The sequence below is a fragment of the Mesocricetus auratus genome, unplaced genomic scaffold (assembly GCF_017639785.1).
Source record: "Mesocricetus auratus isolate SY011 unplaced genomic scaffold, BCM_Maur_2.0 Super-Scaffold_100047, whole genome shotgun sequence".
Classification (NCBI taxonomy): domain Eukaryota; kingdom Metazoa; phylum Chordata; class Mammalia; order Rodentia; family Cricetidae; genus Mesocricetus; species Mesocricetus auratus.
In genome coordinates, this window is record NW_024429224.1 from 7,177,772 (window position 1) to 7,204,501 (window position 26,730).

General features: G+C 52.6%; 1 protein-coding gene across 2 annotated transcripts in view; it reads left to right on the top strand.

Annotated features, from left to right (window-relative positions):
- Lrsam1 (leucine rich repeat and sterile alpha motif containing 1) overlaps positions 1-26,730 on the top strand; it is a 34,090-nt gene that overhangs the window by 3,164 nt on the left and 4,196 nt on the right. Inside the window, exons 4-22 of one of the 2 annotated variants that reach the window (XM_040735625.1) lie at positions 458-514; positions 1,653-1,697; positions 2,893-2,970; positions 5,293-5,361; positions 6,247-6,331; positions 6,975-7,096; positions 9,959-10,049; positions 11,932-12,062; positions 12,518-12,547; positions 12,668-12,790; positions 13,098-13,237; positions 14,127-14,171; positions 17,818-17,888; positions 18,484-18,583; positions 19,381-19,468; positions 21,204-21,278; positions 22,375-22,455; positions 23,785-23,880; positions 26,175-26,273. In XM_040735625.1, coding sequence (XP_040591559.1) covers positions 458-514; positions 1,653-1,697; positions 2,893-2,970; positions 5,293-5,361; positions 6,247-6,331; positions 6,975-7,096; positions 9,959-10,049; positions 11,932-12,062; positions 12,518-12,547; positions 12,668-12,790; positions 13,098-13,237; positions 14,127-14,171; positions 17,818-17,888; positions 18,484-18,583; positions 19,381-19,468; positions 21,204-21,278; positions 22,375-22,455; positions 23,785-23,880; positions 26,175-26,273 — 1,626 coding nt within the window. The remainder of the gene's footprint in view (positions 1-457; positions 515-1,652; positions 1,698-2,892; positions 2,971-5,292; positions 5,362-6,246; positions 6,332-6,974; positions 7,097-9,958; positions 10,050-11,931; positions 12,063-12,517; positions 12,548-12,667; positions 12,791-13,097; positions 13,238-14,126; positions 14,172-17,817; positions 17,889-18,483; positions 18,584-19,380; positions 19,469-21,203; positions 21,279-22,374; positions 22,456-23,784; positions 23,881-26,174; positions 26,274-26,730) is intronic. The other variant, XM_040735626.1, reaches the window with a different exon arrangement.

The window sequence follows — 26,730 nt, forward strand, 5'->3', positions numbered from 1 at the left end:
TCTTAAACCTTCAAGGCTCAAAATAAAGCAAAACCAATTGCAACTAATTTTAAGAAGCTATTGTCATAAATATGAAACACAGAATCAACAGAGCCTTTGTAAACATACAGGACTTGAAGACTTTGTGTAGGGGGATGAGGAATTGAGACAGGGTTTCTCAGTGTACACCAGGCTGTCCTGGAAGTCACTCTGTAGACCAGGCTGGCCTGGAACTCAGAGATCCACCTGCCTCTGTCTCCCGAGTGCTGGGATTAAAGGTGTGCGCCACCATACCCAGGAGATCTAAAGATTATTTTAAAAGCCTCCCTCTCTAACCTCTGCAGAGCACTAATTCTTAGGAGGTACGAGCAGGAGGATCAGGAGTTAGAGGCCAGCTTTGCCTACACAATGAGTCTGATGCTACATGAAACCCTGTCTCAAAAAATATTTAACTTAAAAATGTCTTTTTCCACCTTAGGCAAAAGAAGCTGGGGCAGATGACATTCTTGACATCTCTAAATGTGAACTCTCCGAGGTAAAGTGAGGTGCATGAAGGCTGTGAATTTAATCTGCCCCTGAGGAGAACAGGGTACACTGAGACTTAGAAAATGACAAACGTGAGAATGGGCAGCTGGCTCCACCCACAAAACGCTTGCCTCGTAAGCACGGGGACTGGGCTCCCTGAGGCTTGCTAGCCAAGTGTCCTTGCTGAGTCAGTGAGCTCTGAGCTCCGTGAGAAACTCTGTCTCAGAAACACAAGGTGGGGAGTTAGACACGACATCAGCTCCTCTCCTGCATAGAGTGTACGCACAGACGCACTAGGTAAGAGACGTTCCTTATATTGTGTTCCTGTCCAAAAGAATTGAGATGGTCTTTATTCCAAGAATTCCATTCAGGAGGCAGAGGTGGGGAGGATCATGAGTCTGAGGTCTACATAGTAAAATCCTGGAGAAAGGCAGGACGGGAAATCTAGGGAATAAAACTCAATGGTAGAGCCGGGCAGTGGTGGTGTATGGCTTTAATCCCAGCACTTGGGAGATAGAAGCAGGCAGATCTCTGTGAGTTCAAGGCCAGCCTGGTTTACAGAGTGAGTTCCAGGACAGGTTCCAAAGCTACACAGAGAAACCCTGTCTCAAAAAAACCAAAACAAAGCCGGGCGGTGGTGGCGCACGCCTTTAATCCCAGCACTCGGGAGGCAGAGGCAGGCAGATCTCTGTGAATTCGAGGCCAGGCTGGACCCACAGCCTCCAAAACAATACAGAGAAACCCTGTCTTGTAAAACAAAAAAAAACAAAAAAAAAAAAGAAAAAAGAAAAAGAAAAACCCCAAAAACAGAAAACAAAGACAAAAACAACTCAGTGGTAGAGTTTGTTAAGCATGCAAGATGCCCTAGGTTTAATCCCCATGCCATGGGAAGAAGGGAAAACACACTACAGATTCCTGGGGTGTTGTGGGGAGGACATTGCCCCCTACAGTTCCTGATACCACAGAGTATGTAAGCTAGGGTGGGCCGGCAGCTGATGGCCAGCTCCTCCATTCTCCCCAGCCCTCCCCTGGCTAAGCAGTGTCAGCGGCTTACTGTCCTCAGTCACCTCCTCAACACCAGTGCCACCGGTGAGCAGGTGGGACAGCCAACAGGTGAGGAGCTCTGACCTTTCTTTGTCTTGTCTTAGATTCCATTGGGGGTTTTCTCAACGTGCAAAGTTCTGCAGAAAAAGGTGAGCAGAGTCATTGTTAAAAAAAAAATCTCTCTCTGAGTGTCCGCTTGGGGGAACCACATGGGACTCATGGTCCTCACATGGCCACCTTCCCATCCTCTGGCCCTCACCCTTTTGACCTGCAGTAGAAGTTGTCACAATTAGGAGAGGAGGCTCTGGGGTTGGACCACTCTAGGCTGCTCGTGGCCCTGACTTTCACTAGCTTATGACTTAGATAGCTTCCTTACACGCCAACACCTCTGTTTCTTTTATTAACTGTTAGTATTTTATGTGTACTTTGCTTGGATATGTATTTGCATCACATACGTGTGTGCCGCCTGGGTAGGCCAGAAGCCCATCAGAGTCTCTGGAACTGTCGCTGTAGATTGCTGTGAGCTGCCATGTGGATCCTGGAAATCAAACCTAGGTGCTTTGAAAGAGCAGTCAGTGCTCTTAACTGCTGAGCCATCTCCAGCCTAGACCCCAGTTTCTTCATCTGTGGAAGGAAGAAGACATTAATAGCTATCTCTTGGTGTTGCATGAACTAAATGAGAGGTAGAGAGAGCAGCTCACCAGCCACACGGTACAGCTTTTACCTCCCCAGTGTCGTTAATAGAAAGGACATTCCGTGCATTCTGGCCACCCCGCCCCTGAGTTAGAAGGGCATGAAAGCATTTTCAGAAGATCATTCCAGGCTTTGCATACGGGTGGGTATGTGCACACCATCAGATCTGGACACAGAAAGGTAAAACCGGTTCTCTGCCAATAGCAATAGTAGTGGAATTCTTTTGAAATGTCAAAGCAGGAGTTAATGTCTAACAAAATAGCCATGGTTGACACAGTGTGAGTAGCAGACCATGTGATAGCCTGGGCTAAACACTATTTGACCAGGTGGCTTGCAAATTATCATGGCTGCCCTTGGAGAGAGGTACTTTATTACTCTGTTGTCCAGAAACCGTTAGAGCCAGGAAATGCTAATAAGTTCATGATAGCTGATCTCTTCTCAGAATAGAAGGTAGAATTAGACCCAAACTCCCTTTCACCGCAGCCATCTGAGTCAGGTTCAGAAGTGCCATGACTGACAGCCGCCCCATCGTGGGTCTGGCTGAGCAAAGATGTACGGAGCTCAGCATGGCCGCCCTGGGCTCCCCCTTAGCCTTCCTTCCCTGCCTGCTGCTGTCCGGGAACCTGGCATTTCTCTCGTCTTTTCTCACAGGTGTTGATCGTGCATACAAACCATCTCACCTCCTTGCTTCCCAAGTCCTGCAGCCTCTTGAGCCTTGCCACCATCAAGGTACTGGGCCCTCTCTAGGCGTTGGGGACTCTGGTGCTCCAGGTGGCCGCTGAGCCTCCACATACTCCTTGGGTCTCTGTTAAAATATGCCAGATGGTCCTCACAGGATGGTCACTGTGGTATCTCAGTAGCATGGTTTTCTAAGCAGTCTTGGGTGTTGTTGGTACAGAAAAGCAGCCATAGCACCTGAGGTTTCCACTCCAACTGGTCCTAACTCAAGCCAGGCCAGCAGAAAGGATGGACATGATGGTCCTAACGGGAGCAGGAGGGGCATCCAGAGAGGGCACTGCATTGATACCTGAGTGACGGGGTGGACTCCCTCCTGACTGTGGACCCTTCCAGGATGTGGTAAAGTCATACAGAGTTGCCATGTCAGCCCAGGGTTGTTCTGCCTGAAGGTGAACTTGTAAGGGTGAGTCCTACACTAAAGTGAAGGCTAAATCTTCAGGTGGGGCTGCAGTAGCTTTGTTACATGGTGATTTTTTTTAATTTTTAAATTTTATTTGTGTGCCTGAGGTGTGTATGTGCACAACATATATACGGTGTTTGTCGAGGCCAGAAGGGTGTTGGGTTCCCTGGAACTGATGTGGGTGCAAGGATCTGAACCTAGGTCCTCTGCAAAAGCAGCAAGTATTCTTAGCCTCTGAGCCACTCCCCAGCCCAGTGATTCTTTTTTTTTTAAGATGTGATCTTGCTGTGTAGTCCTAGCTGGCCTAGAGCTGGCTGGGTAGTCCAGTCTTGCCTCGCACCCAAAGATCTGTCTCCCTCTATCACCTGAGCCCTGGAATTAAAAGTGTGCCAACACACGTACTGCTCAGTGCTTTTAAGAGATTTACTTTTTTCTATTTTATGTATATGATTGTTTGCCTGTATGTATTATGTACACCACATGTATGCAGTGCCTCAACAAGCCAGAAGAGGGCATTAGATCTCCTAGAATGGGAGTTACAGGCTGTTGTGAGCTGTCCAATGGGGTTGCTGTGACCCAAACTTGGGTCCTTTGCAAGAGCAGCTCTTAACTACTGAACCATCTCTCCATCTCCTCTTCATGCCTTTTTTTGTTGTTTTCTCTCTCTGTGTGTGTGTGTGTGTGTGTGTGTGTGTACACTCAGATATACCCAGGCCCTCATATACTCTGCCCCCGAGTCACACTCCAGTACATGAATAATATTTGTATTCAGTAAAAAGAGAACACTTGAGCCAGATGTGGTCTGTCTGCACATATCTGCGATCCTGACCATTGGCGAAGAGGTTGAGAATTGACCTAGCATTGACTACACTGTAAGAGCCTGTCTCTAAAGCCTGAAAGAAAAGGGGCAGGAATGAGAGATGGAGAGTTGACGGAGCTGGATGTGCTGGCACCTGCCTTTAGTCCCCGCAGAGGCTGACAGGTCTCAGTGAGTTCAAGGCCAGCCAGGACTACATAGTGTAAGACCTTGTCTCCAAAAACAAAAAGAAGGAAAGAAAAAAGAATTGGGCGTGGTACTGCACGCCTTTAATCCCAGCACGCAGGAGGCTGAGGCAGGTGGATCTCTGTGGGTCAGACTGGTCTACAGAGTAAATTCCCAGACAGCCAGGACTATGTAGAGAGACACTACCAAAAAAAAAAAAAAAAAAAAAAAAAAAGAGCCGGGTGTTGGTGGTGCACACCTTTAATCCCAGCACTTGGGAGGCAGAGGCAGGCGGATCTCTGTGAGTTCGAGGCCAGCCTGGTCTACAGAGTGAGTTCCAGGACAGCCTCCAAAACAATACAGAGAAACCCTGTCTCGAAAAACCAAAAAAAACCTCAAAAACAAAAACAAAAAACCACAAACACAAAAAAAGACTATGTGTGAGCAGGATGATCAAAAAAAGAGTCACTCAAGGATGAAACAAGGCCTTGCAGGCTGCAGAGAGGACCAGCCACATAGAAGATGATTTATTGATGGCCACACAAAAGTTGTTTTTAGAGTAAAACAAGTTCCTAATACCAAAACCCAGATCTAATCTACATTTCTGGAAGGAACGCCTCACCCTTCCATTTTCGGTCCTTAGGGTGCACTGTTTTGCATTACCCAGCAATGGAAAACGTTCCAGGTGTGCCAGAGCTGTCACGTGACTAAAGTCATGCAAAGGCTGTAAAGCTCCGTCAGAGAAGCAACTCTACGGATAACAGAAAGCAATCACTGGTTTCTGCTGTGATTTAAGGTCCAAGCACCTCCAGAAGACACTTGCTGGTGTTTACTCTAGATGCCATGGCTCCAGTTTCCTGCTGCAGTTGCCGTGTTCTTACCTGGGTATCTCCAGCTGCTCTGGGGCCTGACAGACATGTTTGTTCTGTAGGTTCTGGATCTCCATGACAACCAGCTGACAGCCCTTCCTGATGACATGGGGCAGCTGACAGCCTTGCAGGTGAGGTGGTAGACACAGCCTTCTGTAACGGTGGGACGTTCTGATACGCCGCCACTGGTGGACCCCCGGCTGCGCTCAGCAGTGGGGCTGCCTTCGCCATTGCAGCCTGAGAGGCTCTCTCTACCGGGACTTGGCATGTACACTTCGTGGTATTTCATGGCTTCACAGCTCTAACTCCTCCCCCCAAAAAACAAACACTCGGTGGGTCTCCATCTTCAAGACAGATCCCAGGGGCTGTAGAGGTGCCACAGTGGTTAGGAGCACTGGCTGCTCTTGAAAAGGACCCCCGTTAGGTTCCCAGCACCTACCTGGCAGCTCACAAGTGTCTGTCACTCCAGTTTCAGGGGACCTCATGCGCTCCCTCTTCTGGCCTCCACAGGCACTGCGTGCAGGTGGTGCCTACGTTTTTATATATTATTTTAAAAGGACAAATTGTGTATTCTCCTGGCCCCCTGGTGCTTTGTGCGTAGCTGCCCCAGCACTGGCTGAGTGCTTTATCTGGGGCTAGCCCTGAGATATACCTCCCCATTGCTCAACAGTAGATAGCCATAATCTACCGTCACTGCCTCACTGAGTCGCTGACAAGCTTTCTGCCTCCACATTGGTTCTTGCAATTCCTGGGCATCCTGCAGTTAGTATAGTTGGTAAACCATGCTATAGGAGTGTGTCCAAGGGCTTGGCCCTGCTCTCTTGGATGTGTGACTTAACCTTTGTAAGCCTCAGTTTTCTCATCTCTTAGATGGGACCATAACAACCCTTGCCTCCCTCACAGGGCTGTAGGAAGAGATAGAGGCAGGTGTATTGAGTGCCTGGGTAGTGCAGGGCTGAGCGTGCAGACAGTCGCTGTTGTCCTGGTGCTCCCCATGTCACTGTTTTTTTCCTTAGGTCTTGAACGTGGAAAGGAATCAACTGACACATCTGCCACGCTCTATTGGGAACCTGCTTCAGCTCCAGACCCTCATTGTGAAAGGTAGGGCCGCAAAGCCCAGGCCGTGTCAGCATCCACAGTGGCCCCTCTTGGGAGCCACCGAGTGTGAGGGCGATGCCACAAGCCCGACTGAGCCCTGGCTAGCTCAGTGTGTTCCGTCTCTGGTCATGAACCGATCCAGAGGCAGTGTGTCTAAAGAGCCCTGACCCCCGGAATCAGAGGCTCTCTCGGGGCAGGAGGCTAAGGGACGGGAAGAGAGCAGACTAAGGTAGAAGGAGGCGCCGCTGCCGTGGCTTGGGGCACTCGGTGCATAGTGTTGGCCCCGTGGACGTGGCTGCCCTGGCAAGTCCATGAGGCAGGTTAGCACGAGGAAAGTGAGACTCAGCTGTGGCCCGCAGTGAGGTGGTGACTAGCCAGGGTGCCAGCGTAGTGTCCTCGTCCTCCAACGAGGACTGGCCTCACTTTGGCCAGGCTCTTCCTCGTGCCCTTGCTGCCCCGGCCTCTCAGCAAAGAGGGACCCATGTGACGGATGACCTGTCACAGAGGGGAAGAGGCCCAGGGAGGGGGCCAGGCGTCCTGAGTTGCTCAGCTCAGCAGTGACAGAGCCTCCCAGCCCCACATCCCACGGCATCGGGAGGTGGCAGCAGGCTCTGGGGCGCTCAGTTTGCCACCTGGGTCCCTGCAGACAACAAGCTGAGGGAACTTCCTGACACCCTGGGAGAGCTGCGAAGCCTGCGTACCCTCGACATCAGTGGGAACGAAGTTCGGAGACTGCCGCAGATGCTGGCTCACGTGCGGACACTGGAGGTAAGGGGCATTCTCCCCAGTGTCACAGAGAGGGACGTGTTAATGTCGTCGCGTAGTGACTCTGCTGCTGTCGCGGGGGTGGGAGGGCATACGTCCGAAGTGAAGGAGGGCAGGGGAATCCAGAAACGTCCCCACTCTGTGGCCTCGAAGCCAGGCTTTGGAGAGGAACGAGATTTGGGACATAGCCATGGAAATGGGGCGTCCAGTGGAGAGAGGCAGTAAGCAAGCTAGAATGGGCTGTGGACAGGAAGTGCTGAGGACAGAAATTGCTGTACCTGGAGCCCGGAAAGCTGGGAGTGGGGCAGGGGCCGCGTGCAGATCTGGGTTTCGGTGTGGAAACTACGTCTCTTCGGAGCCCAGGTTGGTAGGGTAAGAGTGTCCTGGGACCCCATGTGAGTCATCTCCGGGTGAATAAGGAAGCTCCCCACACCAAAGGAGCTTGTGTCCTCAGTCTGGATGAGAATCCAAGATCCCAGTGTTGACAGGGTTGGTTCCTTTTAAGGCTCCTCTCTGCAGGTGGCCTGTCCTTCCTGTATCTGTCCTCTGTCTCTGCGTGTCTGTGTCAAATCTCCTCTTATTAAATGATATCAGTTGGATTGGGCTAGGGTCCAGCCTGGCTCTAAGTGTAGTCACATTCTGGAGTCCAGGGTTAGAACTTCAGTGTAAAAAGCAGGAACGCAACCGCTCAGCCCACCACAGGCGCCAGCACCAGCTGGCCCACTCCAGGACAATGGGACTCTTGGTCATGACAGGGTAGCTTGTTGGCTCCTCTGGCATTTTTATGTGTTTTGAGATAAAGTCTCATGTGGTCCAGGCTGGCCTTGAATTCACCGTGTAGCAGAGGATGGCTTTGAACTTTTCATCCTCCGCCTCCACCTACTAAGAGTACAGATTTGCACCAATACACCCAGTTTGTATGGTGCCGGCACTCATCCCAGGGCTTTGCTCTACCAGCTGGGCCTGTGTTAGCTCCAGAACCCACACAGAACCCCTGCAGGCGTGTCCTGTTATGACTTCGCCGATGACGGGACTGGGGCACAAGCAAGTCTATTGGACTTCTCAAAGGCCACACTGCTGGTCAGAGATGGGATTGGGCATCACACCCTCTGCAACAACCCTTATGGCCATCACCTTTGCAAAGCTCAGTGTCTGGGTATCGGTGACAGCCTGGCTGAGCATCCCAGAACTCCCTAGTTCTTTTGGTGACTCAGCTCTGTTGAGTTACACTGTAGAGCAGAGGTGTCTGGGAGGTGACAGTTGAGGAGAGCCGGCTCATCTGTGTCTGGCGCCCCTCGCACGGTGGAAATGCCGTGTGCTCGGTCAGCTGCGTTCTCTGTGACTCTCAGGAGATTGCTCTGCAATAATGGGAGTTTCCGCTGACTGTGCTGCCCAGTTCAGTGGCCACACACGTCCCTTGAGCATTTGGAACGTGACTGGTGCCACCAAGGAACTAAATGGTGCTGTCGAATCTTTGTTAATGCACAGGAAAAGAGTCACCTGTGCTTTGCAGTTGCCAAATATGTCAGCATAGCTCAGAGCATGTCCCTGGTCCTGAAGCTGACTACCCTAAGACACTGAGAGCCCTAGGGCTGTGGCTCCGGGGCGGAGCCCTTGCTTAGCATGCTTGAGCCCCAGCTCTGCAGCAGAAGTTTGGGTGGAACTCCTTTCCCAGATGTTCCTTTAAACCCCTTGGGAGCATCTTGGCCCCTGGTCAGACCTTTTATCAGAGTGAGAGCACAGGCATTGTCAACAAGGCCATATTGTGAGTCAGCTCCGTTCAGATGCTGTCCCCTGTTACCTGCCATACATCCCGTCAAATCAGGGATATCGCGCTAGTGTGACACTGAGAAAGTTACACCCTGATCCAGCTAAATGACCTGTTTAGGGTGCACAGCTCACTGTACTGTGCTGGGGTTTAAAGCCAGGCTGAGTGTCCCTCAAGAAACAGACTCCCCCTGCAGGTAACACAGATGCTGTCATCTGGATGGCCACCCAAGAACTGTGGCTACCAAGCTGACATGTGCACATAGCCACGGCGACCTAACTTATTAAAACTGAAATGAAGCCAGGCGGTGGTGGTGGCGCACGCCTTTAACCCCAGCATTCGGGAGGCAGAGGCAGGCGGATCTCTGTGAGTTCGAGGCTGGGCTGGACCAACAGCCTCGAAAACAATACAGAAGAAACCCTGTCTCGTAAAAAACAACAACAACAACAACAGAAAACTGAAATGAAGGCTGCTTGTGACAGTGTGCACCTGTGCTCCTGACATCTGGAAGGAGGCAGGAGGGTCACAGATTCCGGTGGAACCTGGACCACATAACAAGATCTTAAGGAGAAAAAAATGGGGCTGGGGTGATGGTCAGTGGGGAAAAGGCTTGTAAAAGACCTGAGCTCAGTCCCTAGAGCCAGGCACCTACAATCCCAGCCCTGGGGCAGAGACAACAGGTCCCTGGGCCTTGCTAGCCAGCTTACCAAGTTCCAGGCCAGTGAGAGATTATCTCGAAAAGCAAAGTGAATGGTTCCTAATGAAAACACTCAGGGTTATCACCGGGCTCTACACACACACACACACACACACACACACACACACACCACACACACGCATGCACACACAGCTCAAGAAATGTAAATGACCACCCGTGACTCAGCCACCGTATTGGGCAGTGTGGCCCCAGTGTGCACACTCAAGCCACCACAGTGATTACTAATGTCACCCAGGTGGGATCAATGCTCTTTAGATCTGGCCATCTCTGCTCCCCGAGTAGGCAGGGGAGACACCCAGCACCCAAGTTAATAACAGTGACTTTGCCTGCGCCAGGCGGTGAAGTGGCGTACACAGTTAAGGGTTCCCTGTGTCCACAGACGCTGAGCCTTGATGCCCTGTCCATGGTCTACCCGCCGCCAGAGGTGTGTGGCGCTGGCACTGCGGCCGTGCAGCAGTTCCTTTGCAAAGGTAAAGGCAGGCCACCCCTGCCCCTCCCCCAGGCCTCATGGCCATCCCCTGCCCTGCAGGCTGGGGGCAGCAGGTCAGGGTCCAGTGAGGGCCACAGGTACAATGAAGGATCACAGGGACTTAAACACCCAGGCCGAGCTTGGGAAAGATTAGTCAGGCATCTGTCTTAGGTTAGTTAGGGCTGGGGAGCCTGTCTGAGAAAGTAGCATGGCTGACGCCTGACAGGGAGCTCGGGTCAGGAGAAGAGACAGGAGGCAAGTGTTAGAGACCTACAGGACGGTCGGGGAGCCTGAGGTACTGTGGAGAGGGCCAGGATGGCTGGGGTGCTGAAGCCAAGGAGGAAAAATGCAGGGTGGGGTCCAGCAGGAGGCCTGGTTTCACAAAGAGCACGTAGTAAGTAACTGGAGGAACGAGGACAGCACCCTAGGCAGGCCTGGGCCACCTGAGGAGACCCTTGTGACCTGGGCACCCGGAGGGACCATCTTGGGGCTGTTGTCACCTGTGTTCTCAGAGCAAGCCTCTAGTCATCTGAATTATTCATGAGGAGTGCGGGGTGAACTGAAGGGTGAGTGTTCCCATATGCAAATGATCCCAGGTCTGCTGGCTTGGAGCTGCAGGAAAAAAATGATGTCCTGATGATCCTGTCTCAAGACCGGCTGGGGAAGCAGCTTGGCTGCCCTGTGCTGGCTGTTAAACATGAAGCCTCTGCACCGCGTAACGTGTGTGTAGTAGCACAGACCCGTAACCCTAGCACCCCAGAAGCAGATGCGGGCTTATAGTATGGTGGGAGGCCAGCCATCTCCAAATAAACCAGTAAATTATAAATACAGCTGGGTGTGGCACTGAGCGCTTGCACACAGGGAGATCAGAGTCAGTCTTGTTAGTGAGATCAAGGTTAGCCTGAGCTGTGTAGTGAGACCCTGTCTCTCTCTCCCCGTCTTCGTATGTTGTCAGCTACAGCTCAGTTAGTTCCCTGCCTAGGTGTTTGCCCAACAGACAGAGAAGCCGTGCTGTCCACAGACACTCACAGAAGCACTGTTCCCACGTGGTGTCCGGCAGCAGGAGAATGAATGAACTGTTTCATACCCACACAGCATTGGAAGAACAAACTGCATACAGCGAGCTGGGGGTCTCTGCCAGAGAGGAGCCAGGCACAGAGGAAGTGTGCTTGTGCCTGGAAGCAACCACGTTGGGAGCCAGCACTGCCCCTGGCTCGTAAGGGTGTAGTCGACTTTAAATGTGCTTCAGGCTGTGGCAGAGCACTTGCTAACCTACACGAGGCTCTGCCTTCAGTTCCCAGCTGCTAAAATAAAGGGAAAAATTTTTCTGGATAGAGTAGTATACACCTATAATTTTGACACCTGGGGAAACAAAACCAGGAAGATTGTGACTTTGAGGCCAGCCTGTGCTACCTACTGTGACTCTAAACACCAAAGGAATGCTTTAAGATTCCCTAATGTTTGTGTAAGCAATAGGCATAAAAATAAAGCATAAGTAAATTTGCATATGCAGACTGCAGAACTCAAATATGCGACATCATCCATTTCCCTCCCGCGGGGATCGAACTGGGGCCCCCACATATGCTTGGCAGGGGCTCTACCGCTCAGTGCATCCCAGCCCTTTTCTGTGTTTCATTTTGAGACGGGTCTTGCTAAGTTACTTAGACAAGCTTGGAACTCGCAGTCACCCCGCTTTCTGAGTAGCTGGGATTGCAAGGCTATGCCACCAGGCCTGACGCTGAGCAGTAATTATTATACAGAAGCGAGGCCCAGCCTTGGGAGATGAGAGTGGACTGAGCCAGCAGGGCAGCTGCGGTGGAGGACAGAGGAGAGCGAGCAGCTGGGGTGCTCCTGACCAGCTTGCGTCCCTTCTCTGCCCATAGAGTCAGGACTGGAATACTACCCTCCTTCTCAGTACCTACTGCCAGTCCTGGAGCAAGACGGAGCTGAGACCTCCCAGGACAGCCCCGACGGACCCATCAACAGATTGTCCAGGGAGGAGGCTGAATGGCAGGTGAGACGAGCTACCGGCATGGGCGTGTCCGGGCAGGTATTGAGCCAATGGCATAAGAAGGTGTTCAGAGCTGTAGCTACAGATCCCTCCGTTCAGAGCCACAGACTCAGCTACCACAACCGCCACCACATCAGGTGTCCAGGCCTCTTTCCCCACCAGCATCAGCATCTTGGGAAGTGTCCCACTCACTCTTTGATTTTCATTTTATCTTATTTTTTAATATGTAGCTAAGGATGGCCTTTGAGCTTTTAGAAATTATTTGCGTGCGTGCGTGCGTGCGTGCGTGCATGCGGGTGAGACGCGTACAGCATTGCTCATGCTGGAGCCCTCCAGGTCCCTTCATCAGTTTTCACCCTTCCATCTCCTCGTCCCAGAGAAGCAGGCTGGGTGGGTCAGGGTATGCAGCAGGAACCACGGCCACCACCATGACCTCACCTCTGGCTTTTCTCCCCCAGAACCGGTTCTCAGACTACGAGAGGAGAAAGGTAAGGGCCTCCCTGCCTCTTTTGTTCTCCTGGAGTATCGAAGCTCCTCACTCAGGGAGTTGAGGGACAGCTTCCTCCCAGCTCTGCTTTAGACACAGGGCAGGCATCTTGTTCCCACAGGAGCAGAAGATGCTGGAGAAGCTGGAGTTCGAGCGGCGCCTGGACCTCGGGCAGCGAGAGCATGCTGAGCTCCTGCAGCAGAGCCACAGTCACAAGGACGAGATCCTGCAGTCCGTCAAGCAGGTGTGTGGCCACGCCAGCCCACCTGGGCCCCAAGGCTGTGGCCTCCTGGTGCAGGTCCCAAGGAAGTGGTGAAGCAGGGGATTAAGCTGCCCCGCCGTCCCCTGGAAGCAGGAATGGAGGCCCTGACTAGATACCCTGGCCAGCCTCCTTGGGCACAATGGACACTCAAGAGCCTAGTGGGGAGGCAGGGACCAGCCCAAGGTCACCAAGGACATGTACAAAGTGAGCTAGGACCTCCCCTCTCCTTCCCCCAGTCAAAACCCCAACCGTGCCTGCATCTGGGGTTCCTGTGCCTCCCCTGCTGCAGGAGCAGACACGGCTGGAGCAGGGCCTGAGTGAGCGCCAGCGCTGTCTGGACGCAGAACGGCAGCAGCTGCAGGCGCAGCTGAAGCAGACGGAGCAGAGCATTGCCAGCCGCATCCACAGACTCCTGCAGGACAATCAGAGGTCAGTCCTGGCCAGCCCCCAGAATGCCCGCTGAGGGCCAGGGACAAGCATTCCTGTGCTAGGCTCCAAGGAAGGCGCTTTGGTTGCTTTGACTTACGGAAAACCTATCCCGGGGTTTGCAGAATTGGCTTCTGTCACAGGACTATTGACTGCATTAAGCCACCACCACCACCCCTCCCCCGCCTGTTTCCTTTTTACATTCTAGCAGGTAAAAACCACAGACTTCTGCTTTTGGCTTCCTAGTAGCCTGTTGCCTGAGGGCAGCCGCTCACCCTATAGGTAACAAACTGTCTTACTTAGGAACTACTGCTACCAAGAGCAGCTCATGATGGGGTTGGAGAGGAAGGAGCCGAGTAGAGCTCCCATGTCTGAAAACATCTGATTAGTTAGGGATCCACCACAGGAAGATTCTGGGGGCTGGCTCTAGCCAAATGCCCCACTAGCCCCGGGCTTCCTTCTGCCAGGCCTTGCACCCTTTTCTTCTGTCATCTTCAGGGACAAAGTGAGCGAATGCGGGAGAGAGACCCTGGTCTGGTGCGTCCGTACCCCGCTCTGTGTGTTCCCACACTCTGTGTTATCTCTTATTACTTACTGCTTGTCTGTGCAGCCCTGGCTGGCCTGGAACTCACTCTGTAGACCAGGCTGGCCTCAAACTCACAGAGATATGCCAGCCTCTGCCTCCCGAGTGCTGGGATTAAAGGAGTGCGCCACCTTAGCCTGTCACCTAAGAAGTACTTCCACTGTCCCATCATAGGAGAGCCTGAGAGGGTTTCCCAGCCGAGGACAGAGCTCCTGGGTAGTGAGTGGACTCAGCCAGTGTGGTGAGGTGGGCAGCTTGGTTGGAGGCAGCATTGCTGATGCTCACAGCTATCTCTGGTTTTTCCCACAGGCAGAAGAAGAGTTCTGAGATCCTAAAATCGCTCGAGAATGAGAGGTAAGTGAGCCTCTAGGACCACGGGTCTGGAGAAAGTTCCCTGGGGTGCTCACCACTCTGGGGAACAGACACCCTAGGGCTCTCACTGCTCTGGGGAACAGACACCCTGGGACACTCAGTGCTCTGGGGAACAGACACCCTGGGACACTCAGTGCTCTGGGGAACAGACACCCTGGGACACTCAGTGCTCTGGGGAACAGACACCCTGGGGTGCTCACCACTCTAGGGAATGGACACCCTGGGGCTCTCACTGCTCTGGGGAGCAGACACCCTGGGACACTCAGTGCTCTGGGGAAAGGGAACCATAGGCTCCTCCCTTGTACTGGGAAGTCTCCCTGGCACTCTAGGAGAGTCACCTCTTAGCATCCAGTTAATAATAGATCTTTTAGTTCTTAAAATATGTACCACCCACGCCGGGCATTTGTGGTACAGGCACTCGGGAGGCTGGCGGATCTCTGTGAGTTCAAGACCAGCCTGGTCTATAAGAGCTAGTTCCTCCAAAGTCGCAGAGAAACCCTGTCTCGAAAACACCAAAAGAAATTAAATAAATAAAATAAAATGTGTACATCCATGCCAGGTGGTGGTGGTACAGGCCTTTAATCCCAGCACTCGGGAGGCAGAGGCAGGCAGATCTCTGTGAGTTCAACACCAGCCTGGTTTACAAGAGCTAGTTTTAGGAAAGCCTCCAAAGCCACAGAGAAACCCTGTCTCGAAAAAAAAAAAAAGTACATCCTTGAGAAAAACTGAGAAATATAAAAGAAGGAAGACAGATCTATAATGCCCATCTGTATTTTAGCTATAAAACATTTTTAAGCTGGGCGTTGGTGGCGCACGCCTTTAATCCCAGCACTCGGGAGGCAGAGGCAGGCGGATCTCTGTGAGTTCGAGGCCAGCCTGGTCTACAGAGCGAGTTCCAGGACAGCCTCCTAAGCCACAGAGAAACCCTGTCTCGAAAAACAAAACAAAAAAAACAAAAAAAAATTTTTTTAATTCACATTTAGCCCAGGTATGGTGGCATATGCCTTTAATCCCAGCACTAAGAAAGGCAATCAGATCTCTGTGAATTCAAGCCCAGCCTGGTCTACAAAGTAAATGCCAGGACACCCAGGGCTGCATAGAGAAACCCTGTCCAAAACTAAAAATAAATGAATAAAATTTTAAAAATCCATATTTGTAGAAATAAAAAGAATGTGATACTTTTGGCCCCCAACCACAGCTGCGCAGGTCCCTCAAATAAAGTGAGATAGTTGCCTAGAACAGTGGTTCTCAACCCATGGGTCACGACAAGGGAATAAATGATCTTTTCACAGGGTCACCTTAGACCATCCAAAAACACAGGTATTTACGTTCTGCGTTTAACAGTAGCAAAATTGCAGCTGTGAAGCAGCAGCGAGAATGGTTTTCTGGTGTGTGTCACCACAACATGAGGAGCTGTTAAAGGTGGCAGTAGCATTAGGAAGGTTGAGAACCTACAGTTCTCACGTTTTTCTGTCTGCTGTGCGCTCTTTGTGATACCTGATGTAATGCAGATGCTGTGCAAATAGCAGCTCTGCCCCATTGCTTAGGAGATACAGGGGAAATATGCTCGTGCCAGTAGAGACACGAGGTTTTTCCAAGTATTACTGATTGAATCCGCAAACAGAGCCCACGGATACACAGGACCGACTGCATTCCTCCACTGCTATAGTGGGCAGCATTAAGCAGAATGGACTCAGCCTGGCTCTTCAGATGTTTGCATGTGAGAAGCAAAGGGACCCATCCCCAGGGTTGATGCTGGACGCCGTGACAGACGGAAATTCCAGGTGGTGGCCCTTGTTTTCCCTTCGTCTTGGGCATTCACCAGGTTGGCTACTTGGAGGCGCACCGCGTTTGTTGTCAGAGAAATAATAGGTCAGGCTTGGCACGCAGCTGGCATTCTAGCGCCAGGGATGTGAAGCAGGAGTTCAAGCCAGCTCCTACCACATAGTGAGTACTCTTAGCAGAAGGGACTGAGAGATGGCTCCGTAAAGAGCTTCCCACGCAGGCGTCAGGACCTGAGTTCCCAGCGTCCTTAGCACCTGCATAAAACCCAAGCATGGCAGTGCGCCCTGCAATTGCAAGGCTGGGGTAGAAACAGGAATCTGTAAGACCTTCTGGTGAGACCGATGAGTTTCGGGGTCAGGGAGAAACTTTGTCTCAAAAAGTCAGGAGAGAGGGACAGAGGAAGACATCCAACACTTGGCCTCCACAAACAATACGTGTACACACACGTGTGTGTGTGGTACATGTCTGTAATCCTAGCCCTCAGGAGGATCACAAGCTGGAGACCAACCTGGTCTACATAGGAAGTTCCAAGCTAGCCTAGGCTACATAGTGAGGCCTGTCCAAAAAAGAAAAAAAAAATTAAAGGAAGGAAAAAAGAGAAACAAGCAAAGATAAATGATGGGGGAGGGGCCGGCACCACCGCCCGTCCCTCTCTGAGATGTCTCTGTGACTCTCCCATGACCCTTCTGGGTCCCCACAGCGGCAGAACATCTGAGCTGTCCGGGGAACCTCTCCCCAGCCGTCACAGCCCTCACCACCCAGGAGGATCCTCGGAGTCCTCCCTGCGTCTGTCCTGCCCAGTCCAGCTGTGGCTGCCGAGGCGCAGCTGAGTGGTACCCAGTGGCACACACACATCCAGCCCTTAGTGACAGACCATGTCTGGAGTCGCCCTAGGCCAAAGGACAGCCCCGTCCAGGCCTTTGAAGTAGTCACACACGGGGACATGCAGGGTGCTGATTGCGACATGAATACAAAAATGCACACACAGCATGCCGTGTGTGTGTGTGTGTGTGTGTGTATGTGTGTGTGTGTGTGTGTGTGTATGTGTGTGTGTGAGACGTCACCCTTAAATTCTTTGACTTCCTAGTGTTGTGGATTTAGCTCTGTGCCCAAGACCTTGTTTGTTGGGGGCTGGAGGAATGGCTCAGCGGTTACAAGCACTAGCTGCTCTTCCAGAAGACCCGAGTTCAAACCCACATGAGAGCTCACAACCATCTGTAACTCCAGGTCCAGGGGCTCTGACAGCCTCTTGTGGTGTCTGGGGACACTAGGCACATTCGAATGTGGGACACAGATAGACATGTAGGTAAAAAACCTATACACATAAAATGGTATTTCCTAAAACCTGCTCAGAAGGCAGAGGCCAGGGCTACATAGTAGAGACCCTGCGTCGGAATGAGGCTGTCCTTAGGTACTGTCAGTGAACTGGTTTTGGGGTAAATATGCAGAGGGCATTCAGGTGAGGCTCTGACTTCTCCTGCTGTCTGTGTACATCCCTCTTGGCGGTGCAGGAAGGTGTCCCATTGTCTGAAGTCGCCAGCAAGCAACAGCAGCCAACAGTGTCCTTCAGTGTCCCTGGTTGTTAGGCATCTTCCCATTTGTTCATAGTACTGGCTCCTAACGTTGGTGACCCACTGTCCTAGAGAATAATCATCTTCTACACACGTCTTTAAAGCCCAGGCTCAAGGTTGACTCCTCAGGGGATGTGTGTGATACTGTGGGCATGCAGCATGGACTGGATCATCAGGGTAGGCTTCCTGGAGGAGGCAGTGTGTATCTGGTAAGATTCTTGTTGGAATGAATGGATGGGTTTTGGTTTTGTGCTTTTTTTATTTCTTCCTAGAATAAGAATGGAACAGTTGATGTCCATAACGCAGGAGGAGACAGAGAACCTGAGGCAGCGTGAGATCGCCTGTGAGTTGTAGGGTGGGAAAGGTGAGGGTTTTTGTGGTTCTAATACCAGCTCTTCACGGTAGCTCACCACCCTCTGTGACTCCAGTCCCAGGGGATCCAGAGCCCTCTACTGGCCTCCACAGGGACTGCGTGCGCAGGGTGCACAGGTCGCCCAGGCAGAACAATTTTTTTTTAATTTTTAAAGAATTCACAAAAAATAACAAAGGCATGTTTTCTCTGTGTAGCCCTGGCTGTCCTGGTACTTGCTTTGTAGATCAGGCTGGCCTCCCCTGCCTGCCTCTGCCTCCCGACTGCTGGGACTAAAGGCGTGTGCCACCAGCACTCGGCAGTATAGTTTTTTTTTTTTTAAGGCTAGGTGCTGGTGCTCATTTGCAGTCACAGAACTCAGGGTGCTGGGGCAGGAGGATTGAGAGTTCAAGACCAGTCTGGGCTACTTAGCAATGCTGTCAAGGAAGGATGGAGAGGGGGAGGCCCTTTTTAAGAGTGTCGGACCATCCAGCAGTCAGCAGGCGAGCCCCCTGGGCCTGCCCTTACCCAGGGGACCCCGAGAGCAGCCACCTTTCTCTGAAGCTCACGCACAGCCATCTCTCCGCAGCCGCCATGCAGCAGATGCTGACCGAGAGCTGCAAGAGCCGGCTCATCCAGATGGCCTATGAGTCTCAGAGGCAGAGCCTGGTCCAGCAGGCCTGTTCCAGGTAAGGTAAGGAACAGCGTGTGTTCCCAGGTGAGGGCTCCGATGGGGTCAGCTGGGGGTCCAAGACTGGGGCGAGAGCAGGACCCTGAAGTCCCCAGGCCGTCCCAGCCTTGGCAGTGCTGTCAGGACAGGTGATAGCCAACCTCTGGGTTTTCTTGTCTAGACTCACGAGGCAGGCTTAGGCAGTGATAAACTGAGGGCAACCATCTACCTCTGTGCGCCGGGTGCTGCTCTGTCTGTGCAACTATTATCCGTCCCCCTGTGCGTCAAAGCTGAGGTCTTCCGGTCTCTGTGGGCACTGCATACATGTGGTGCACTTACATATATGTAGGTGAAACACCCATAAACATAAAAATAAATCCTTTTTAAAATCACCAAAAAATTTTTTTTAAAGTTAATGTGAAAGAAACTCAAAGCTAACGTCTTGATGCTTGGGAATCCTGAGGTTTCAGGTTCTGTGCCGGTCACCGGCCTTGTTGTAGGGTTGAACACGGAGTACAGCCAGTGTGGAAATGCTGGAAGGAACATTCCAGAGGCTGAGTGGCTCATTAGGGCATCAAGAGGTGGCTGGGCAGGAGCCAGGCAGCCACTTCAGGGGGTGTTGTGAAGGAGACCCAGTAGGACCCGGGTGATTCTCCGCCAACTTGGAGCTGTACCACCCTCCCTGATGTCCCTGAGACTGCACGTGTCCTGCCGGTGGTGTTGAGTGATTATTTATCTCGGTCTCCTCCGAGGCGCCCAGCACACAGTAGGTGCTCAGGAAGTACTCAGTAAATGACTATTCTATTTTTCTGGCAGCATGGCTGAAATGGACCAGCGGTTCCAGCAGATTCTGTCATGGCAACAGATGGATCAGAACAAAGCCATCAGCCACATCCTTCAGGAGGTGAGCCCCTGCCCGGAGCCTGACACAGCCTCCTGTAGGACCCAGGGACCTTGGAGACACGGGAGCCTGAGCCTCCAGGCGTAGCCCTCTGTCCCTTCCCCCTCCCTGGGGACACTCATCCCACCCTGACAGGGAGCTCAGCCTAAGGACTTCGTGCCCAGAGGTGACTGGTTCTGCTCAGGGAGCTGGGGCAGGGCCTCTGTCTCTGCTTCTGCGTGCACACTGTTGCTCTGACCCACTGCCTTTATCTGAGGCTCAGAAGATGCCAGGCAGAGCCTGAAATGGATGAAGAAGGCCCCGCTGTGATCCGTTAGCCTTTTCCCTGGAGCGGCTCCTGATTCTTCTCTGAGCTTGTATTTGTATCGTCCGGGCTGTGCTCATCCATCGTGCCCTCCCCCCCTCCTAACTCTGTGATTTACGTCTGTGGGACTTGTCTGCTGGGAACCCTGTTCCTCGGGGAGGGCACCTGCCCCTGGTTAAAGAAAGGCTGGGGATCTGGGTAGACCTGGCCCCGTCACGAGCAGGGCCTCATCTGTGAAATGGACAACAGAAGCAGGCATGCCATCGTCTGTTGTAGGAATGCAGTGTTTGGGGTGGATGTGTGGCTCAGTGGGTAGAGATTCCCCAGCGTGTCCAAAGACAAAGGTTGCATCCCAGCACTTCTGGAAACCGGGTGGCGGTGTACATCTGTCATCCTGTCATGTGTGAGGTGAATATAGGAGGATCAGAAGTTCAAGGTCGCCCTAGCTACATAGGGAGTTTCAGACCAGCCTGGGGTGCATGATACCACCTTACCCCAAAAATAATGAAAAGAGTCTGGGTGTACTGGTGCACCCCTTTAATCCCACCGGGGAGGCAGAGACAGTCAGATCTCTGAGTTTGGGTCCTGGTGTACATACATAGTGAGTTCCAGGACAGTCAGGGAGACATAGAGAGGCCCTGTCTCAAAAATTAAAACAAGTAAATAAAACAGAAAAGAGAGAGAGAAGGAAATTGAGTGCATGGTGTGGGACATGGAGAGCCAACCTCACAAGCGGTCCTCTGACTGCCACGCCCTTTGACCCCAGAACCTTTAGTAGTACCATCTTTTCCATCTTTTTTTTTTTTTAATGAATAAGATAAAAAGTTACTTCTCAGCCTGGCATTGGTGTCGCAAATCCCAGCACTCGGGAGGCAGAGGCAGGTGAATCTCTGTGAGTTGGAGACCAGCCTGGTCTACAGAGCGAGTTCCAGGACAGGCTCCAAAGCCACAGAGAAACCCTGTCTCAACCCCCCCCCCCAAAAAAGTTACTTCTCAGATGGGCAGTGTGGTGCACTCCTTTAATCCCAGCACTCAGGACAAAGAGGTAGGTGGATCTCTAAGTTCAAGGCTAACCTGGGCTACAGAGTGAGTTCTAGGACTGCCAGGGCCACACAGAGAAACCCTGTCTCGAAAAATAAAAAAAGTTACTTCTCTATCTAGGTGTGATAATACATGCTTGCAATTCCACCACTCAGGGGGCTGAGTCAAGACGACTGAGGCAGGATTCAAAACCAATTTCAGTTATATAGACCCTGCATCAAAAGGAAAAAGAGAAGAGAGCTATTTTTCTGTCTCCCCAGAAGCATGAAATCACACTTCAAGGTGTTTTTAGTCGGGTGTTGCTCCCTGTGGCTGGTGTAGCTCTTGGAAGAGCCAGGGAGTGCAGCCTCAGGGAGTGCAGCCTCAGGGAGTGGTCTGTGTGGTCTCTTGCAGAGTATGATCCAGAGGGCTGCGTTCGAGGCTCTCCAGGTGAAGCGAGACCTGGCACACCGGCAGATCAGGAACCAGGTGAGTGTGGCCGGGCCACCAGCCCTGCTCCCACGTGGAGACCTGGCTCGCCAGGGCAGCGGTCACTGAGTGTCATGGCTGACAGCTCACATAGACTCTACTTAGGAGACCTTGGCTTGAGCCTTGAACAGCACTGGAGACGGTCTTATCCCAGAGCCTGGCCAGAGTCTGCCGGGCAAATACAGTGTGTGTTTCCATGACACATGGGCTGGGGGAAGGGCAACCCTAATTATGGCTCCTCGGGAAACTGGCCAGCTCACCCTCAGTGCTCCCCTCGGCTTAAAGTGACTCAGCAATGGCTTCCCTCTTGAGTGGGCAGCCAGGGCCTGAGATCTACTGAGGAAGAACCCTGGTCTGGTAGGAGACCACCCTCCATCAGTCTCCACTACTAACCCGTGCATTGGCCTTGGGTAGGACCCCTGCTGGGCCTTGTGGGGCTGGGGCCAGAGGCGCTGCCAGCTGTCAGGCTATGGGAACACACATCGCTTCGTGTTCACACACTCAATCTCTCATTTTTGCATGGTCCTTTTCCTTTCTTTTCCTTTCTTTTCTTGTTTGACCTAAACTAACTTTTTTTTAATCTCCCTCCTTAATTTCAATCCCACATTGCCAGACATGAAGCTCATTCCTCTGACCAGGGGCTGTGGGGTCAGGGACTCAGGTTGGAAGAGGCCATAGGGTCGTTGACCGGCAGGGGTTAGAGAAGTCGCTGGTTTCTTAATGACCCTATTCTACTCCAGACCCCGAGCTGGGATATCCCTAGTAAACGTTCTCTCACTTTACCTGCTCTGTGTCAGTTTCCTGGTAATGAAGGCAGTCATACACCCCAGCGGCTAGACTCTGGGTGAAATAATGCAGCTGGGTCCCTGGTCAGTGGTGTTGACCAAAGCATGTATGTCCATGTTCCAGGCCATGCGGAGCCATGCAGGGCAGCTTGTTTCCACTCCCTTGTGAGGTCCCAAAGCCCGCAAGTCCCACTTTGTGCAGGGTAACCCAGCCTCCTGACAAAGGTTTCTGAGTCCATGTTGGCCATGCAGCAGTACATAAGGGAACCGTGGTGATTGTGAATCAACGCCCTGTCTCGTCTTCTGTTTAGATTAGGCTAATAGAAACTGAGTTACTGCAGCTGACACAGCTGGAGTTAAAGAGGAAGTCCCTGGACACAGAGACGCTTCAGGTATGTGAGGCTCCCAGCCAGACAACAACCGTTACCCAGCGCCCGACCTCGGAGCAGCTGCTCCTCAGGCCCAGGCATGGGCTTCCCCAGAAGACAGGACAGGTCCAGCCCCAATAGACAACGTGGTCCAAGATCAAAGGTAGCTTTGTGCTGGGCAGGAGGGTCAGAGGAAGGAGGGCTTCATTGCCAGGCCTCAGGGACACCATCCCCATCTCCGCGTTCCCTTCTCCGGGCTGGTGGCTGTGTTGTCAGGCGGGCTTCAGGTCATTCTGGGCTCATTCCCTGTTGGGGGAGTTGTGGTGTCCCAGGAGCATGTGAGCGGAAGCTGGCTGTGGCTCTGGCCTGGTTGTCCCGCTCACAGACCAGAGGGCAGCACGGATTGGCACATGGAAGTCTGGACTGGACACTGGGACCTGGCTGTGGCTCTCACACAGCCTGGCCATACAGCCTCGGCACTGGAGAAAAGGGGTGCCCTGCCCTTCCCTGGACCTCAGTCCCCCCAGGCACACACGGGGACAGGGTAGGACAGCATGAGGACGCATGTCCATGCCAGGCCTCAGTTTCCATCTGTCACTGTCACTGTCTGTGCCAGGAGAAGAGGCTAAGTTGACCCACAACCTTCCAGTACTGAGAGAACCACCGAGATTGCTAGGTGGCCTGAGACATGTCATTGTCCCACTGGGTCCCTCTTTCAGCCCTCTCTAAGGTAGACGCCATCGTTCATGGCTAGCCTGTGTCATCAGCCCATCAGACAGGTTCTTGGTGAGCCTCTGATGGTTTTCTCAGATGAGGAACTGGGCTGCACAGAGAAACTGTTTGTCTGTGCCCATTTGAGTCACAGGACACTCACTGTTGGGACCTCCATGGGGTTTCTAAGAACGAGAAGATAAGCTGTGGCATGTGTCTCCCTGTGGGGCAGCCCCGTCTGATATGGAGCCCCCCCTCTTTATCCAAATGCGGTGTTCTCTTCTCATAGTTCAGGCTCCATATCAGCCCTTCCTGCCATTTTCCTCCCTCCACCCCCGTGCCGTGGTCAGCAAGGCCCACGGCTTGTCGTTTCTTTTGTTTGGCGTTTCTCACCCTCCATTGCCATCATCACAAGGGTCCCATGCCTGGCCTGAAGCCCACAAAGAGGGGAGTTGAGGACTTGGGGGGAAGTGGGTGGCATGCAAGGATTGAGGTGCCTCTGGGCTCTGTCCTTCAGCTCGTCCTAGAGGCAGGAGTCAGAGCCCTGAGTTCCGTTAGTGGGGCTCGCAGGCCATGCCTAGCTGTATTGTGGGGGCCACCGCAGGGACCCACAGCGGCCTCAGGTCTGATCCTGTGTTGCAGGAGATGGTCTCAGAGCAGCGCCGGGCACTCAGCAACCTGCTCCAGCAACTACTCAAGGAAAAGAAGCAGCGAGAAGAAGAACTCCATGACATCCTGGTATGCTCTCAGGCCTCCCGAGCCTGTCCCTCGGGCGTGCTAGCTGTGCTTTCTAAACACTTGTTGTTCCAGTAGTAGGTGCTCGCTCATCGAAGGGGAACTTAAGGTACCAGAGAGCAGTGTCACTGGGCAGCTTAGAGGTCCTTGTGAGTTCTCCTAGGGAGTTTATTTTCTGTCACAACCCAGGGTACAGGCCTTCCCTGTGGGGAATCAGTGGCACAGCTAGAGACTGCCGTCGCGCTCGCCCAGAGCTAGAGCAGAGTGGAATGGACGCACAGCCAGTTTCTAAGTCTGTGCATAGCGCTCCCCGTGTCCTCAAGAGTGAGGGCAGGGCTGAGCATTCTCTCCAGGACAGGACTCGCCCTGCTGACAGAAGACCACTACTTTCAGCAGGAGCGGCCGGTCCTTCCATGCGACCTGCTGCCATTTACTCTAGCTTGTATCAGATTGGATGAGCCCCGCTTACAGACATCACTTTAATTCGGAAATATTAAACTACATAAAATAGAGAAATCACTTACTTGAAAAGCCAAGAACCAAAGGTCCACACGCTGCTCTCCAGGTCAAAACCAAAACCCAAAGAGAGAGAGTCTCCTCCCCCGAGCTCTATTTATCGCCCCGTACGTTCTACGTACCTGTGAGCACACCCACACGGGAGTGGTCAGCGCCACAGATACGTAAAATCTCTCCCTACATCACTTCAGGCAATTTGGTTCCTACACACTGAGGACCAAGGCTAGGCCCACCAGCCAGACGGAAAAGTTGGAACCGTGTGAATGTCCCAAATGTCCATCCTAGACCAGTTGAGAAGAGTGAGACCCATCTGAAGTGACCCGTTCCCCAGGATGCCCCACTAGTGTGTGAGCCGTGTCCCTAACCTCAGCAGGCCCAGGGGCCACACGTCTTAGGGAGGGAGTACTAGATGATAACAGACGGTCAGGACCACGGACACAAAGGGAACACTGCCTGGCATAGTGCTGCAGAGTGGAGGAAAGGCATGAGTTCCATATGTCCCAGCCTGGGACATAACAAGACCCTATTGCAAAAGCGTACAGCACAGAGAAAAGCAGTGAGATGCTCAGCAGGGGTCAGCACTTGTCGCCAAGCCTGATGTCTGAGTTCTAACCGAGGACTCACATGGTGGAAGGAGAGAACCAACTCCCACAAGTTGTCTGCTGACCTGTGCGTGCGCATGCGCGTGTGTGTGTGCGTGTGTGTGCGTGTGTGTGCGCCTGCGCGCACGTGTGTGTGCGTGCGTGTGCGTGTGTGCGCCTGCGCACGCGCGTGTGTGTGCGTGTGTGCGTGTGTGTGCGCCTGCGCGCACTGTGTGTGCGTGTGTGTGCGTGTGTGCGTGTGTGCGTGTGTGTGCGTGTGTGTGTGCGTGTGTGCGTGCGTGTGTGCGTGTGTGTGTGCGTGTGTTGTGTGTGTGTGTGTGTAGGTGTGTGTGTAGGTGCAGGCACAATACATTAATGTGATATACAAATTTAATAGAGAAGGGCTGGAGAGATGGCTCAGAGGTTAAGAGCACTGCCTGCTCTTCCAGAGGTCCTGAGTTCAATTCCCAGCAACCACATGGTGGCTCTCAACCATCTGTAATGAGATCTGGTGCCCTCTTCTGGCCTGTGGGCATACAAACATATGCTGTATACAAATTTAATAGAGAAAATGGAGTTCTTGGCCCTCTGAGGAGGGGCCACCAAGGGCAGTCAGATGCCTGTGGAGCAGCTGAGAGACACCTGTGCAGCATTTGTCCAGAGCGCAGGGTCTAGACAGACCTGTCCAGATCTTGCTGTCACCCTGGACCACATGGGAATAGACTTTGTCACGGAGACAAAGTGTGGCTGTGGGATAGCGCCCACCCAGAACAACCCCTTTCCAAACATTTCCCAGGTGGCAGAGTAAAGATGTCACTGCCATTGGTGTCAGCCCTGTCCTGTAATACGGCCCTTCTCCTGAAGACCTGTAGCTCCCAGCCTGGCACCTCTGCTCTTGGGGACAGAGATGGCTGCACAAGACTTTGCTGTCCCACAAACAGACCAAAAGGTGTCCCTCTCAGAGCCAGCAGCCGAGTGTGGGACCCAGTGCAGGAGGCCAGGAGCAGGGCTCCCCTTGCCTTCCCACGCTCATTCCCTGCAGCTGTTGGCACAGCTGTGCCTCCTGTCTTTGCCCTGTGTCTTAAAGCAGGGATGGCTGGCTGGGGAAGCCATGCACACTCAGGGTGTTGGAGACATCACAGTTCCATAGTCTCTGTTTCCTGGCTGGAAGCTAATGGTGCTGACTTCTGTTCTTGGCAGGTGGAATTAGAAGCCAAGAGTGAAACCAAGCAGGAAAATTACTGGCTTATTCAGTACCAACGGCTTTTGAACCAGAAGCCTTTGTCCTTGAAGCTGCAGGTAAGGGCCTTGGTGCTCATCTGGCCCAGGAGCTAGAGGGCTCTTTCCAGAGGTGCCTCAGCCCGGCCCCACCGGGGACCACTGCCCTGGGGACTCCATCACGCCAGCTCCCTGCAAGGGAGCTCTCATTGTTCTGATGAGAGAGGAAGAAAGACATTGGTCATTGTAGTCACGATAACCTGTGAGCTGTGGGCAGGGCAGATGTGGTCTCCCTTCCTGTGCGCACACAGTTTTGATTTTGAGACAAGGTCTCCCTATGTAGCCCTTGTTGACCTGGAACTCACAGAGATCTTCCTGCCTCTGCCTCCCTGAGTGCTGGAATTAAGGGTGTGTACTACCACACCTGGCCTAACACATAGTTTTTTAAAAAATGTTTAGTTTGGGGGGAGGGTGTTGGTGTGTGTGTGTGTGTGTGTTTTGTTTTGTTTTGAGGCAGGGTGTCACTGTGTATCACTGG